Genomic DNA, 17,196 nt, shown 5'->3' with positions numbered 1-17,196 from the left:
TGACTGAAAAGCTCCACTGCAGAAAGAGAGAATGGATTTGGCCCACATTCTTTTCATTTGCTCCCTGTTAAACTCAGGATGAAACTTAAAATCCTGCTAACCAGGCCCCATCTTATCCTAAAGATCTTGTAGTACTGTATCACCCCAATAGAGCCCTTGGCTCTCAGAATGGTATCTTACTTGCTGTTCCTAGAGTTTCTAAAAGTAGAATGGGAGGTAGAGTCTTCAGATTTCAGGACGCTCTTCTGTGGAACCGCCTCCCAGTTTGGATTCAGTAGAAAGACAGTCTCTCTATTTTTAAGATTAGGTTTCAAACTTTCCTTTTTGATAAAGCATCTACTCAGAGCTGGATCAAGTGACCTGAACCTCCTCTTAGTTATGCTTCCTCACTCACCTCTGTTCACTCTCTGTGTGTATACACTCTAAGCAATAAATCAGTAGTTATTGATCATCTCTAGCTCTCTTCCACAGTGTGTCTTTTGTCCCATCTCCCTCCCCTCACCCCGTAATTAGTCACGGCAGATGGCCCCGCCCCTCCCTGAGCCTGGTTCTGCTGAAGGTTTCTTCCTGTTAAAAGGAAGGTTTTCCTTCCCACTGTCGCCAAGTGCCTGCTAGGCAAGGCGTGTGCACTTTGTGTGCTGACATTTTGAGCCTATCAGGAAGCGGACCCATAACACAGTGTTTTGCAAATGATTTCACCAGTGAAGGACTGAAGCACTGATTTCCACAGCATGTTGGCTACAATTTTGTACTGCGAAAGGAAGCGTAGTGCTCAAACAGAAAATCTCCCTCTTTCTCGTAGGCTGCTGCCTTTATGACCCCTCTCTATCAGCACAGTGGCCCATTGAAAAGAGTGAGGGTGCCGTCCTTTTTCACACAGTGCTTACGTCACTTTCAACAAATCTACAATTTGATTCAGTATCAGTATTATTAAAATAAAAAATTATCTCACAGTTAAAACTCAGCATAACATCCCAACTTTGGTCCTAATCTGTCATCATCATCATCATATGATTAGACTGTTCATTTATTATTGCGAATACTACTTTTATCCCGTCAGTTTGAATCTTTATACTCAGCAATGAGTGTCCAGTTAAGAAAAAAAAAGTCAACAATGTGACTGCTTGTTCCTATCTCCTTATCAATGTCTTCATCATCTCACGATGAGTTCCTGCTCCTCCTCAAGGCCTTCCGTTCCCGATTTCATCCTTATCACAATTGCTAAGGCATTTCAAGGAATAAGAAAGTCAGGTCAGCTGCCAAAAATTCCATATGCTTTATTGTAGAGCCAAACGCATTTAGATCTTAGGAATTTAGTTCACGCCTGGTGCCAGAAGCTCACAGTTTCGGCAAGCAAGGAAGCTGGATAATACTAAAAAGTACAGGCATAATTCAAGGAAATAGGGAATCAATTTAAATCCAAAAAGACAGACCTCTCGAGCTAACAGTCAAGACCGTGAAAATGGACCCACTGTGAGAGGAAAATATGAAAAATATATGCTGCACTTGCTGATTCCTGAGGAATGGCGCATCCATTCGAATCGTGATGTTTCATATGGCTGGAGCTGTTCTTGATTTCTTAAGCAGCTCTGGATGTGGTTTCCCCTCTACTCTGTTTTCTGAGGCAATGAAACATTTTTAACAATGGTCTGACAGGAACTGACTGTCGAGGCTCTGAAGCAAGTCAGGTTTAACAGAGAAACTCTTTCTTCACTGCCTTACAGAAAACTGATGCTCAGCTTACACAAAGCAGTCCCAGAGTGAGAGTAACCTGCACGGATGTTTAGCTTCCTGAAGTGATTCAGCCACTGAACTTCATGTTCTTGGCTGCAATGTGACATCAGTGGCAGTGTTTAAATTGGGGGTGGGGGGGTGGGGGGGTACTGGATTATTTCCAAGCAAAAAAGGAAGCAAGCAAGAAAAATTAGGAAATTAAATCATTAAAGCACCCTTTAGCCGTGACACTCGCTGGTGTTGTGCCAGCTCCAGTGTGCTTGTACGTACTTTTCCTTCTCCTTTTGGTCCTTGGAGCTGACACTGTGTGTGCGTGTCTGCAAATGTGTGCGCACATGTTGAGCCGGCGGTGAGACCATGAATTAAAGAAGAGATTAATGAGTCAGGACATGCAGGCTCAGACTCCAATCTGTTCCCTGCCCCACTCTGGGGGCCGTCTCTCTCCACAAAACCTCATTCTGTCAGCAGACGCATACACATACTGTACGTATACACCGCTGAGACCCAACAGGAAGGCCAAGGACTCGAGAACGTTTGTGTGTACGTCTGACAGAGAGAACGCAAGGTTGGCAGAGTGTAAAGGCAGAGGAGGAGGATGTAAGGGAAGCAAAGACGGCGTGGCAGGATGTCTTCGCTGATATAACCCACTGCCCTGTAGGCCATCACCCCACCCAGACAACACACCGTAACCCTGAGACCTGCCATCTGTCCGGAAGAGCTGGAAGAGACAGAAATCGAGGGAGGTAACAGACTGAGACGGAACAAAAAGACAAAAAAGGGAGTCAGGGGTGGGAGAGAACTAAATAAGAGAAAAGGAAAGTAGAACACACGATCAAGGGTGAAGCTGGCTGCAGGGGAAAAAAAGGCTGATGAAAATGACTGGAAACAGAAAAATGGGAAACCCATGATGAGAAAAAAAATGTGGAGAGAGGAGAAAGTGGCGGCAGAGGCAGCTTTCTTTAAACCGCACTTCCCATCACTTACTGTTCACTTTCAGAAAGTTTGCCTACATGAAAGAAACCTGGAGATGAATATCTCCAAGCCTCCAAGTTTTTGTTCCCTCTTATTTTTTTCCTCCTTTTTCTTTAATATTTCAGAGCCGATGCAGATACGGTTTCGTCTCTATTGCTTTAAGCCCCTGAGGCCATTCAAACAAACCTGTGATGAATACAATGACGATGGCCTTGATGCTCTTTATCATCATTTAGCCTTATATGAGATTGGGTGCCACATTACCATGAAATAGTCATCAACCCTCTCTATCTGTCCCTCAGCTCTCCCACTTTAATACATGCCACGAGTCTCGCTAATCCCATGATATGCCTCATAATCTCATCACAGATATGAGCGGAGAGAGGGAGAAATGGGGAAAAAGGCAGTAAGAGAGGAGGGTGGTGAGGGATGAAATGCAATCAGAGAAGAGAGGGATGCAGGCAGATACTAGATCTATGTAAAGACATAAGATACATCCATGCATCTCTCTCTGTCTCTCTCTCTCATATACATATGTTTGACATAAGACGAAGAGTGGCCTACAAATTGAGGGGGCAAGCAGACAGCAGGAGAGGGGAGACTGGAGAGAAAGATGTAGGGAGAAGGGGGGTTTGCTTGTGACCTGATTTCCCCACTAAGCCACTCAGAAGTGGAGCAGCACGTAGAGCAACTGAATGTAGCATCTCCACCGAGCGCTGCAAACATCCAGCTGTTCTGCTCGTATGCACTCAAAGTGCATGTGCAGAAACATTACGGTGCACACAGACTGCACCACATAGCCCGTTTAACCTATTGACCTACATGCATCTCATGTGCATCCTTGTCTTGCTGAGTCACAAGCCTCATATTCCTCTCTCTGTCTGCATTTGCCTCTCTAGAAGTCCATGCTTCTTCATTCTGCCAGCGTTTTGGGTGGGTGGGGGGTGCGTGGGTAGTTGGAGACACACTACAGTGGCAGTCTGATGTCTACCAGTCTGGCAAAACCGCTCTAACAGCCCGGCGCGCCGCAGAGTGCTGGCAGTATAGACGCACGCACACACACATCTATTACACAGCTGGATATCCGTCCTGTGTACATAAACAGCGTCTGGATATGGAACGCACAGATGCCTCGCTGCTGTGACACCAGCCTGGGTTTCGAAATCAGAGAGAGAAGACGCTGATAAAGAGAATCAGATGCAGTCTAGATGTAGCACGTGTATTCATTAGGAGCCTGTATTGATATTTCACTGCTGTGTTTTCCTGTGTGTGTGTTTGTGATGCTTCAGGGCCACAGGTCTCATCTCTCACATGACCAACTGATATTCCAAACACACACACACACACACACACACACACACACACACACACACACACACACACACACACACACACACACACACACACACACTTAAAGACTAGCTCTTTCAGCTATTATAAAGCCATTTCATTAGGTATATCTGTTCAACTGCTTGTTAAGGCAAATACTTAAACCACCAATCACATAGCTTTTAAGAATCTAAACCAGAATCCTTGATTGGTGGCTGTCGACTAGGTTTTCTGTTCTATTTTGATTTTTTCCCCAGCAAAATAAATGAATAAATAAATAAACAACCACTGCAGTGGTAGCAGATGCTAATGTGACTCTGGAAATTTGAGGGCTGTGATGTAGATATGGTAAAGATGATCTACTGAAGCTCAAAGCAGGCTGCTCTGAGCTTTTTAGAAACTCCCGATCTACCAGGATTTTTCCACTCAACCGTCTCTAGGCTTTACTGAGCACCTCTCGGATGTGGTGGAATCGAAGATGTGCAGCTGACCTATCTGCAGCAACTCTGTGGCACTATCACGTCAACATTGAGCAAAATATCTGAGCAATGTTTTCAGCACCTTGTTGAATCTCTGCATGAAGGATTAAAGCAGTTCTGAAAGCTTAGTACTAGCAAGGAGTAGCTAATGAAATAGCCACTGTGTGTGTATATAAAAATAATCAAAGAAGAATTTTCAAATACTTTCTTTTTCCTTAGTTAGACAATGAGACAGTAGAAAGCCTGAAATTATCACTCTTCCACAAACTGAGGTAAATATCCATCAATACTCAGACACGATAGCTAACACAAAAAGCCTTAGCAATGGTACAGCCCAGGTTTGGATTTCAACAATAACAAAGCAAGAAAACGTCCATAAAAGATGACTTTTTGAATTATTTATTGCTCATATGAAGTTCTTTTTGTGAATCTCACAACAAGAACAACAAGAACCTTCTAGAGGAAGTAAAAGTCTTTCCATAGTTGAACCCGGGGAGTGTTTTTTACTGCCTCACTGAGGTGTTGGCTGATTGTTGGCTTCGGCTCCCCCATTGTGCTCTAAGATGTAAGATTAGATATAAAATCAGCCAGATCCCAATTACTGACCAAAATAATTCTGCTTTTAGTCCCCCCCTCCCAGACATGGCTACCACAACAACACAAGAATAGCTCCTCCATGTCCTTTTTCTTCAAGTAGAACCCCCCCACTTCACACACACACACACACACACACACACACACACACACACACACACACACACACACACACACACACACACACACACACACACACACACACACACACACGAACATAAGCGTCAGACAACTTTAAAAAACACACAACTGGTCCCTGTCTGATGTTCCTGTCGTGGAGCTGGTGGCGCCTGAATCATACAATCTGTTTGCTGCCATCCTCAAGCTGTGATTCTGACACCCACCATTGACTACGAGCACGCACGCTAACACACACGTCCAGTGTCACAGATCATGAAAAACTAATGCGCGAGCTTTAACATATGCACACAGAAACAATAGAGACATGTCCACGGGTGAGCAGCTACATTCAGAGATCAATCTGCATAGAGCCGCCCACTGCAAAAAGCCAGTTATTGATGCCGGTCCAACAAAAGTGCCCGCCATTGATCCAGGGCAAAAAAAAAAAAAAGGGGGGGGGGGGTGTCTCTGTGTGTGTCACAAGTCAAAGAATGTGACAATGACAAAGTTGCTTTCATATCAGCGAAGGCTTTGTCTGCGATGCAACGCCGCACCTGTGGGCGCAACTAAAAAGCCAGTAAAGCCCATTTTCCTCTGTGTTTGTGTCTATGTGGCCACAGGTCCTTTGTCTGAGGTAGTCACATGACCAGTCTGACTTGGCGCCGTCCCCTCCCCTCTGCAGTGCGCCACCATACAATAAAAACGATACGATATATGAGACAACAACCACCCACGCTACACGTGTGCTTACAAACAAACACCCCATCAGTCCCTGGAAACTTTGCTTCGTGAGCAGAACGCCGTCCTTAATGCAAAAAAACAAAGAAAGCGTCACAAAAATATAAAAACATGTCTCTTAATTGGCCGCATGTGAGCTATTAGTGATAAAGCGGAGAGGAGGAGGAGGATGATGTGGAGGGAGATGTTAAAGAAGAAGGAAGAAGAAGGGACGGTGGCAGCTGCGTGGGAGGGGGTGGGAGTGAGTCGGGATCAAGTGGGAGGGAATCGATAGTGTTGATGATGATGTTATGGGTGATGTGGAGGACGAGCACCGGAACACGGGTGCACAGGGTTAATGGCGAGATTGACGAGGTTTGCGGCAATGTGCGAGCTGTAACACGTTTAGCTGCTGTGGTCTTTGGACTGGACGTAGCTGGGTGCCGAGGAGGAGGGAAAGGAGTGAAAAGGAGGACAAAAAGGGGAGGAAGGGCACAGATGGAAAAATATGGGACAAAAAAAAAATTCAATTGTCGTAAGGAGCTGTGCATTTAAAGGAGAACGAAGGACACAGGAGGGAAACAGAGGGAGGGTATAGATACTCAAGGTTGGAAGGGGGGGTGGCGGTGGGGGCGGATGAGGGGTTGGAGGGTTTTGAAGCAGCCAGCTTAGGTCCCAAGGGTGCGATTTCCTGCTCCACTACATTAGGACAGTCTGACAGACGACTCTGTGGATCTAACTGTGTATCCTATGTGCATGTTAATTACAGAGAGAGAGACCGAGGGTTAAGTAAGTCTGCAGAGGAGAGAGCAGCACAAAGGCAACTCAGGTGTTTCCCTAGTCAAAACAAGTCAATGCGCTTACCTTCTGTGGACCCTTAATTACAGCCTCGGTGTCTAACCACTCTACAACAGCCTACATTCATAATCACATACATCAACACTGTGTGTGTGTGCCTCATCAAGAGGCTGAAAAATAAAGAAAAACACGACGACGTCTTGACTGTCTGTAGGTTTCGGGACAATCCCACCACGTACAGAGGAACTTCTAAGCACAGGAATATCCTTCTTGTAACTCCCTGCTATTTCTGCTTTTGTATTCAGAAGACCACTTTTAGAATAACAAAGAAACAAACTGTAAGAAAGTCAGTTTGTTTGTTTTAGTGTCAAAAATCTAATAGCATTGTTTAAATTTAAAAAAAGAAAAAAATTTCTAACCCTACAACGAGAAATAATTACATAAACACTTCAGGACAAAGAAAAGCTGACTGAAATTACTTGAGGACCTTTTCTGAATATTTCGGGCGGCTCTGACAGAAAATTGAGAAAAGAGATAGTTCAGAATAGTTTTTTGTCATAAAACATGCAGTTTATTATCTGTCCTTTGCTTCCAAAGGTTGACATTTTATTACATTTTATGTTCTGTTTTTTGTTTTGTTTTTTTTGCTGTCTCTGTGCTGCTTAAAATAAGTAAATATATAGCTGCCAGAAAAATTTCTAAAACAAATGGGTGCTGACGTTTCTAACAAAAGTCACTTACCATCAGCTCATTGTGGAGGGCGTAATATACTGAGTGTAATACTACACATTTGTGGCAAAGAACTTCTACAGTAGCTGTAAGAATTGTAACAGTGTATAACTGTTTTTGTCCAATTACAGAGCTTTACAACACTGAGGTTACACGTTACATCAGGCTGTAGATACAAACTAGGTTCTTGTTAGTAGGATCTGATGAGGTTTGTTCACAATAAGAAAAGCCAGACTTTCATTTAAGTGCGAGTGAAAAACGTGGCATATAGTGTGCACAGCCATAAGTGGCTGATTAAAAAAAGAAAAAGCAAAGCTGAAGTAAGGATTTCACTGCTCATTTTTCTTGTAGTTAACTTTTCCTTCACCTTAGCAAAAACGTCAAAAGTACAAAGCACAACAACTGGACTAATGGGCTCTTTTTTTCTGTTCCCTTAGTTTCTCTGCATACACCCCCACTCGACCCATCCAGCTCCAGCCAAGCATCCCCAGACTGTGGCAGCATGGTTCTTCTAAATGAGTTTAGGCTTTATTAGTCTGTCAGGGAGGGAAAAAAAAGAAAGAAAAAAAAAAAAAACATTGTTTCCCCCAGTAGCAGGTTGAGATATTATTCATCTATAATTGGTAATAACCCTGTACCCCCACCCTGAGGCGGCTCAATCTCCACTGAGTAATCACTGCCACTGCCTGCTCTGCTGGAAACAGCATTATTAGGTCGATAGCACTGTCTCTACTGCTGCTGTCTGCCAAGGAGGTTTATTATCAGACAATATATGGCTCTGCTCCTGTTGTTCTTTAAAAACCACAAGCTGTGGCTGAACGGATTTATCTCGCACGCCGAGCTACCATTAAATATCGCGGCGTCCTGGACAGAGGAGGCTCCAAAATAAGCTCCGGCGGGATCATTTAGGCTGAGGCTTTATCAGCTTTTATGACAGCGACACTTGATCAAAACACCGTTCACTTTACAATATTTAAACTGGCACCTCGGCTGATTCCACCAGGTCAAAACAATGTCACACGTTTTCTTTGCATCGATGTTTTAAAAAGCAGCGATTCAGATTCCAACTCTCACACTTCAGTCTATAAAATTACTACTTCTTATTTCACAGAAACAAAGCTGAATATTTTATTTATTCACTTTTTTAAGCAAAAAGAACAATTCTTGCTAAGATTTCTCTCTAATGATGGTGGAGCAATTAATTTTCACTCAGTGTGACATGCGTGACATCTCGTTTATTTCAAAATGTGTCAGGTTTATATATTAACTAATTAATTGTGGTTTTACAATTTTCTGAGAGCAATCCTCGTTTGCACACCAACTTGGTTTGTCCGGCTCAAAATGGGCTCGACACGGTGACTGTGGTCATAGCCAGGATTAGTCTGCACATAACTTCTGTTACCTAACGTAGCACAAAACTGGACATTACATAGATGGATTTAAAAAATGCATTAAAGCTTGAGTGACTAAAATCCAATTTGAAATTCACAACACTTTAAAACACTCCTGGGTTTGTTGTCACTAAATTTTTATATGCAGTAAAAACCCTGCTTAACAGCTCTCTGTCACCTGTCTGAATTAGCTGGCGTTTAATGTATTTTATGCAGAAGAGTCAAACTACTGATCAGAAATCCCCTTTCATGGGAGTGCATACGTCGCCTGATAAAGAAATCCTGGGTGATAAAAAAAGAAAAAAAAAACCTTATCCCTGATAACAGACAGGCTATACTGAACTTTCTTTGTAGTAGCCCTACTGATATCTAAGTCACTGAGTATTTTTCTTGGAAAAAAACTGAAACAATCTGTGTAAATCATAGACCATCCATAAAACTGTGCTGCATTTCTGCACAGTACTACGGGAAAACAAGCTGCTTTGATAATAAGTGTTTAGTCTTATGAATACGAGACTGTTTCTGAAGCTTTAAAACCTACTGTAAATTCCCAACTTTTGGGAAACTACCCTGAGCCGTTCGGTTCTTCCCAAACAGTAAAAACGTGCGATAATAAGATGATGAGAAAGAGTGATTGCTGAGTGAAACAGAAACAGTGACCTTGCTGCTGCTTAGGGCGGACTAATATTTCATCAGCTAACACTAAGGGCACACCTGCCTCACAGCTATACCCACATCTGCCAACGGTTTTGTGCTTCATCCCTGTGAGGAGGCGTCAGGGGAGGAAAGGAAGAAAAGAGGGAAATGAAAGACCAAAAAAAAAAAAAAAAAAAGAACAACAACAAAGTCTCGTGTGGGTTTTACTCAGAGACTCTGGTGCGTTTCAGGGAAAGTGTAGGCTGTCTTTGAACAGACAAACCCACAAAAAGAAGGCAATGACACTGTGACAAAGGGAGGGGGGAGGCACAAAAGATAGAACTGCAGTGGTAAACCACCTCCTGAAGTTTGTTTTAGTATTTATACCTCGACTCAAAGTGTGTCAGCTCACGAGCAACTTACACAGGACACACGTCAAAAGCAGCTCTTTTCCCCCTTAAACGAGCCAGTAGAGCATCATTATGAAAGTGACTTATAGAAATGGAAGAGAGGGGGGAACAGACGGAAGGAAGTGGCATCATGTGCTCAACATCAGGCAGAAGTGAAACCGTGCTGGCAGACGACATCCATTGAACATTTCAGATGAAGTCATTCATATCTCCGAGTTTAGGTTACACTGACACGCAGGCCACTAACCGCAAGCTTCTATCTTCAGCATCTTAACTAATTAGTCTAACTTGTTGCTAAGCAAAATGCCTTTGTGTCTGGATCATTTCGACTATGAGATCATGGAGATCATGACATATGTGTTGATAAGACTGTGATGACAACACTGAAAACATCCATTTGCGGTCAGGATGTGAAAATCAGATGAAGCATCAGATTAACCTGTAAGCTCTCGGCTCATCTATCGTCACCATAAACATCTAACACGTACCGAGTAGCCACTAACACTTGATTACATATTTGGAGAAAAACAGTTATTAATAGTGATCGCACTTAGAGGTTGTATAAGTTTAGGAGACAGTAGTCATTAACTAATGTCCAAGTGGTCACTGTGTCATTCAGCTATAGATACAAAAACAGTAATGTTTCCATGACTGAGTTTGGCTATAACTGTCAAATAAAATCGGATATTGCGACATTATTGCAGTTCAGTCTGACAGGGAGCAAGAAGTGAGTACGGAAAACTTCATAGCACTCCATCAAGAAGCTAATGAGATATTGTGCCACACCACGTGGCTACAAACAAAAACAAAACAAAACAAAAAAAGGTGTCATTTTGAGCTCAGACCTACAGGTGCTTTGTCATTGGATCTCTCAGCAGATAGTCAAATAATTGCATTATTAGCATTTAAAAGCAGCAAAGCTCTTACAAATCAGATCCTTGTCAGTCGCTTCCATAACCTGACACCACTTGGTAAGGTGGTGAAAGAATGCATATTTTAACGTCTACAGTATAAACAGCAGAGAAATGATCTTTCATGTTGTTTTTTTGGAAGCTTTTCAGCCACAGGGATGTTGGTTTTTATAGAGTCGACCTTTGACCTGGTGTTATAGAGCACTGGTATAAATATAACCAGCCCCTCTTCTCCCGCTCTATTACATACCATCAAATAGCTGAGACAAAGGGAAAGAGCTGACCTTATCTGTCCTCAAAGTGTGCACGAGCACACACAAACACACGCTGGTACTGTCCGTACCAGTGTGGCTGACTTTAAAACTAACCTGAGGAGGAGGGGGGGAAAAAAACCTGAGCTTTCATCTGTATGCAACTGCCTCGGTGAAAGACAACTGAAGAAAAAAAAACTGCACAGATAAAATGATCAGAGAGTGGAAGAAGGAAAAAGAAAACAAAAAAAACAAAGCACAGAGCCGATCAACTGACCAGAGCAAAACAAAGGGTTATCTGTAAAAGCCCTGGACTTTATCCTGCCCTGTGATGACAGAACTTCGATCCCCAGGCAGGCAGCAGGAGACTCCCAGAACCCTGATTTAGGCTGTTAAGCTCCCACTTCGATTCAGCTCATTGAGCAGCGTGATGCTGATCAATTAGAAAACAGCTGCACTAGCTGCTGACCACACAGGCACTCTTGTTTTTACTGCTTTTAAAGACAGATGTTTCTTGAAGCCACGTGTGTTCCAATTCCCATCTTCATCAGATCCAATCTCAGGTCTCTTCTTGGCGGGTTATGGAGCCAGCCACTGTCTCATGTCGACTTGTTAGATTACCAAGACACAAAAAAACGATCCTCTAGAGGTCAAGCCACGCAGGCAGGAAAGCCTCACAACTAACACAATGGAGCAAATCTGCTCTTGACAGGGAAACGGCACATATGATCAAAAACACCGCTATCACTATAGCAACAAAAGCAGGCGCACTTCCAGAAGTAGATGGGAAAAGTAAGGGCAGGTTTTAACCTTATTTTCCACCTGACTGCTGCCAGCTGTGGGTGCATAGTAAAAGTGGCAGCAAGGAAATTTTCCATGCTGGCGACCTGAGCTTACCTTGCCTGTGTAATTAAAGGCCGCAATGTTAAAGAGACCTTTTATGAAAGAGGCTATACAAGCAAATGGCATGTGCGCTTCTGTGTGTGTGACTCACCCATCCTCCTTGGCTCTGGATCCAGGGCTGAATGTGGTTGTCTAGGTAGACCGTCATCCACTCTACGATCCTGCCCACCAAGGGGCTCATCTCCTTCTCGACGCACTCGACACACAGTGCCCCGCCGAACGCGAAAAGCCCTACGATGCGGCCCCAGTTAACGCCGTCCCGGAACACCTCGTCCATCACGTTCTCGAAGCTTTGGTAGGCCGTGGCCGGCGTGATGTGCAGCTGGCTGTGAAGGTCGCTGAAGGCACGAGCGTATCGCAGCTCGAACTCATTGGCCGTGTCCCGGAGCGCCTCCTTCACTGCGTCGAGGTCCGTCGTTGATGGCGGCTGCTGCTGCCGCCGCTGCGGGGATGCCGGTGGGGTCCCGGGACTCGTGCCATTAAAAGTCCCATTGGCGTGTGTGTCTATTCGCTGTTCCTCATCCAACCCTGCTGCCCCCCCATCAGTCCTGTTCGAAGGCTCGTTGAGTACTATGTGGTTGAGAGGATAGTTTCTCTGGGAGAGTTTATACCTTATGTAGAAAAGCACAAGTTCTCTGTTTTGAGACATTTTGTATTTAAATGTGCTTTTTTTGTTTTCCCCTCCTCTTTGCTCCGGCTCTTCTCTCTGCTCCGCTTGTGGTCAAGCCTCGCTGTGTTAGAGTGTACACACACTGCGCCAGGCTTTTTTTTTCCTCCCGTTTTCTCTGCTCAGACCACCATGGTCAGCTGATATCCACGGGACACTTGGGGGGTGAAAACCAAACCTACACAAGGCTGCACAGCTCAGGCCCTGCAGAGACACAACGATGAAAGGTCAAAGTCTGGATTGCTTATATCCAGGATTACGTGTGCGTGCGTGTGTGTGTGTGATACTGTATAAGGAGAGTGGAGAGCGTAGGGACGACTGTGAACCTTCAAATTAAATTTGGACAGGTAGGGTCAAAGTGCGTCTCTCTAATTGGGCTGTTACATATGAAGCAGATGGCGATGATATTAATGAGACGACAGCAGAGAGAATGTGTGTGTACACACGTGTGTGTGTGTGTGTGTGTGTGTGTGTGTGTGTGTGTCAGAGAGAGAAGGTGTGAGGAAGGTGAAGCAAGATCAGAACGACAGTCTGGCTTGAAGCTCCACGTAGACATCCTAATCAGTGACCTCTGACCTCTGAGGGAAGCTTTCACACATCTTGTTTATCCCATCTCCAAGTACTCCGTTATTCTCTCGCTCACACACGTGCCCTTAAATCTCCACACAAAACTGACTCTGTCATATTTCCAGCCTCCTCCTCATTACTGGCATTGGAGGTTGCAGAAAGCATTAACGACGCATATATATGAGCTTGCATGCAGTCTGACAGCTTTAGCATGAACGTGTGGTGACAGTGTTGAACTGCAAAATAAAATGTGGTAATAAAAACTGTATGGGAGATGCCGTGCTGCCACTCTCCGCTGGCAGGTTTGTTCTCATCAAGTTAACTTACGTTTATGTTTCAGCGGCTGATTAAAAACAGCCTGAGTGTTGTTAAATATACAAAATGTCATGAACTTCCTCTGAACTCAAATTCTGGGAATCTATTAGCAAACACATGCAGCAATAATCTCAGTAATTTGGTTCTTTTAAGCAGTGATGTATCAGACTGCTCTTACTTAAAACATTCTGCTCAGATAGGTCACGCACAGGTCAAACACATATTTGGTTACTTTGTCAGCCAAGGAAATTTTAAAACATGTGAACTAGCACCGAGGAGAAAGGTCAGCATACCGAACAGGTACGCACCCACAGATCAGCTTCATATTTGAATTGGCCTTGTTGACTCATATCAGTTCACAGATATCAATATCGATACTTATCTTTAGCTGACAAACCTTAAAACATGCGTTTTGTTGTTGTTGTTGTTTTTTTATGTTAACGTTAAGTTTAAAAATTAAGATAAATTAATTTGTGTTTCTGGAACAAAATGCAAACAAAAAATTACAATAACAACAACTAAATATTTGTATTAGCTATCAGCCAAAATTTTATTTCAAACATTAGTATCAGCCATAATAAAGAGTAACAGCCCACCCCCCCCCCACCCCCCCCACCCCCCCAAAAAAAAAGAAGAAGCAGCAGCTTAGTATGATTAGAAATATATCCAAGTTAGGATGAACTGAACATCCGTTTCTATCAAATCAAATCTTTTCCAGTTAACATTTTAGGCAAAACTGATTTTTTTTAATGTTTCCAGCAACAATAATGTGAGGAATGAATGTTTTATTATTCACATGTATAACAGAAATTTGAATATATCTGGAGTTGTTCCAAATAAAAACATGTAATTTGGGTTGTGGAAAATACAGCCTGGCAAGGATATATATATATATATCAGCTTTTTTGTCAGGTTACATTAACAGAAATAAATAAATAAATCACAATTCATATGTGAACAAGAAAGTCTGTGGAGAAAAGCTCCTGCAGCCTCAGTTATTACTTTCACATCCCTGACAGCAGCCTAATAACATTAGCGATGTTCAGTAATACAAACTGCTTTATTAATTATTTCCGTTCCCGTCCTGAAGCCTCTAAATTGGGTTTAGGTCCCTGAAACAAAGACTCTGAGAGCAGTTGACTGGCCAGCCCCTTCTGTATTCTGCTGTCACCGTACCATACTCACTGGTACACACAAAAAGACGTGGGAGGGACGTGACCCGCCGGTGATCCCAAACTGTCTGCTTATCGTGAGGGACCCTGACCTTTCCTGTAGCAATACTGACATTTACGTTGATACGTGGCGGAACCTAATAATCAGGGTGCCCGACCGCTGGGAAGGAGTTCCATGCAAATAGCGCTGGTGTCATTACATAATACAATATACTCCTAACAGCACAATAGAAGCACGATACAGTGTCAGCTGGCTCCGAGCTACGGCAGAAGCAAACTGCCCCCCCACAAAAAACCTCACTGAAATACACCCAGCTGACTACTTAGTCCGCATTTGGGTGGTAAAAGTAACAGAAAGAGCCCGTTACAGCACATAAAGACCCACAAGGCAGCAGTGTTTACAATGGCCACATGGTCCCCAGCTACCTACACGTGGCTCGGGTTTTAATGGGCCAGCACTGATGTAAACACCACACAGCTCCTCAAGGAACACCAGCGAGTCGTGACCAAATGTAGTGCCTGAACGCGACATTAACTCAAACATTAACTTGGTTCAGTTAAACTGGAGTCTCTGCTGATGTTTTTACGGTGGAATTTAAACTGTCCTTTTACACATTAACCAGTCAGAGCAGTGTTGAAACATGCTACTCCCTCTGGTGGCGCACTTAAAGCTTGTGTCAGCTCCCCCACCGTCAGGATATTGATTATTATTTACATTTTTATTATTAAGTGGCGTTTTAACACCGTCAAAGATGTAAATATGAGGATTAAAGATCATTCCCGAGCGTCTTACCAGCAACTCTTGATATCAAACCCGGGGGGAGTGCTCTTCTCCGTACACGGATCCTCTCGGTGAAAACGTCCCGAATCTGTCAGACAACCCCGTCTGTCGCTTTGCGTGTACAAAAGCTGTCAGAACACAAGATAGGTACTTTGTGCTCAGGACTGTATTTGCACGTATCCTCCTACGTCCCCCTCCTCTCTTTGCATGGACAGCCCTCCCCCGATTGCGTAACACCGACGCTTTTATGGATGCCTGTTCACGATCGTGTCGAAAATTCTCGTACGTGCACGACTTAAAAACAGTACACATATGCTATTACTCGCTCCAGTAACCTCTTAGAGATAATTCAGGCGTTAGATATTTTAAATTTTAACAGCTAACAACCCGTTAGAAAGATCGACGCAATTTATTACATTTTTCAATTCGATTCAATTGAAAGGGACGTTTCTTTGCACTGTCACTAGTTGTTCATAATGTATCTGCCTTAACGCGTTTAGCACAATAAATTACATATAAATAACAAACCTGAAGTACTGGTTTTCACTGTAGTTTAAATAAACTCCACTCTGTCTCTGTATTCCGCATACATTCTGCTATTTCTAATGAAAACTGTAGGGGATCCCGTGAACGCAACACAATTCCATTCCAAGACCTTTAATCGTGTCTCGTTAGAAAAATGCCACTTTGCGACAACACCCTGCTTTATATAGACGACACCACCCCCGCAATTAGCATTGCAACACTAAAATTCCTAAGTAAGCCATTATGACAGAGACTGCTCCGCCTGTACTAACGCGGCTGTAGCCAGCTTGTGAACATGGCTGTCACTGTCATATACATGTAGTCGCACATTCGCAGACTGCAAGATTGAAAAACATATATTTTCCGAGGCAAACCCTTTTACTACAATGAACACGTATAGTTTGCACAAAGCAGAATTACATTTGACCCCGTAAGCTTTGTGGAGAGAACGAAAGTATCGCTGCGCGTTTTTTCCCTAATCTGTCGACCTCTTTCCTCTCGCAGGATTCAGATAGGAAAATCCACCCTCTGCCATTCCTCCTCACGTTATTTCACCGACGCCATCAGCAGAGGGATCAGAATTACACTTGTACATCGAGCAGGAACTCTTACTTGTAGGGTGGTCTTCATAAAATCATGTCTGGTGGCTCAGAATCCAAACCCCGGCTGGATCAACCCTATCCGTCATTGCTGGCCCGTCTTGCGGAGGAGGTCCAGCTCAGCTACTGGTTACCGCAGATCCGCCCACAGCTACGCTTTCTACGTAACCGGTGCCAGTCAAGCCTCACTGCAACTAGCGGGATCATTGCTTTTTTCTAACGTCAACACTCCGCCACAAATGCATTAACGGAGCTGTGCCAGTGTCGCTGAGATTTTCGAGTTGCTTCCCAGCGTGAACTACGAGCTAGCCAAGGCTAGCTTGTAGGAAGCCTCAGCTAACGCTAGCCGGCTAATATTAGCGCTAACTTGCTAAAAGTGCGCTAGTTGTATTGCTGAAGCGTCACATCTGACACACAGACATAAATTATTTAAGTCGACCATTTATGGCAACTATCACACATTTCATTGTTTACATATTAACTTTAAGGTTTTTCTTTTTACTTTGGGGTTGTTGTTTTTTTTTTCATAAAAGGGCCCATGTAGCAGCTGTTTGGCATCTTTACACTTTAGATAACAAAAGACGTGAGAGGTCTCC

At 43.6% G+C, this 17,196-nt stretch overlaps 1 protein-coding gene across 2 annotated transcripts in view; it reads right to left on the bottom strand.

Moving 5' to 3' along the window:
• bcl2l1 (BCL2 like 1) overlaps positions 1-16,799 on the bottom strand; it is a 33,241-nt gene extending 16,442 nt beyond the window's left edge. The window contains exons 1-3 of one of the 2 annotated variants that reach the window (XM_063463545.1): positions 16,614-16,799; positions 15,489-15,604; positions 12,066-12,845 (exon numbers count right to left, since the gene is read on the bottom strand). In XM_063463545.1, coding sequence (XP_063319615.1) covers positions 12,066-12,623 — 558 coding nt within the window. In that variant the 5' untranslated portion in view covers positions 12,624-12,845; positions 15,489-15,604; positions 16,614-16,799. The remainder of the gene's footprint in view (positions 1-12,065; positions 12,846-15,488; positions 15,605-16,613) is intronic. The other variant, XM_063463543.1, reaches the window with a different exon arrangement.
• Between the last annotated feature and the right edge of the window lie 397 nt (positions 16,800-17,196).

This window comes from Pelmatolapia mariae, linkage group LG20 (assembly GCF_036321145.2).
Source record: "Pelmatolapia mariae isolate MD_Pm_ZW linkage group LG20, Pm_UMD_F_2, whole genome shotgun sequence".
In the NCBI taxonomy this organism is placed as follows: domain Eukaryota; kingdom Metazoa; phylum Chordata; class Actinopteri; order Cichliformes; family Cichlidae; genus Pelmatolapia; species Pelmatolapia mariae.
This window is presented reverse-complemented; position numbering and strand designations above follow the sequence as displayed.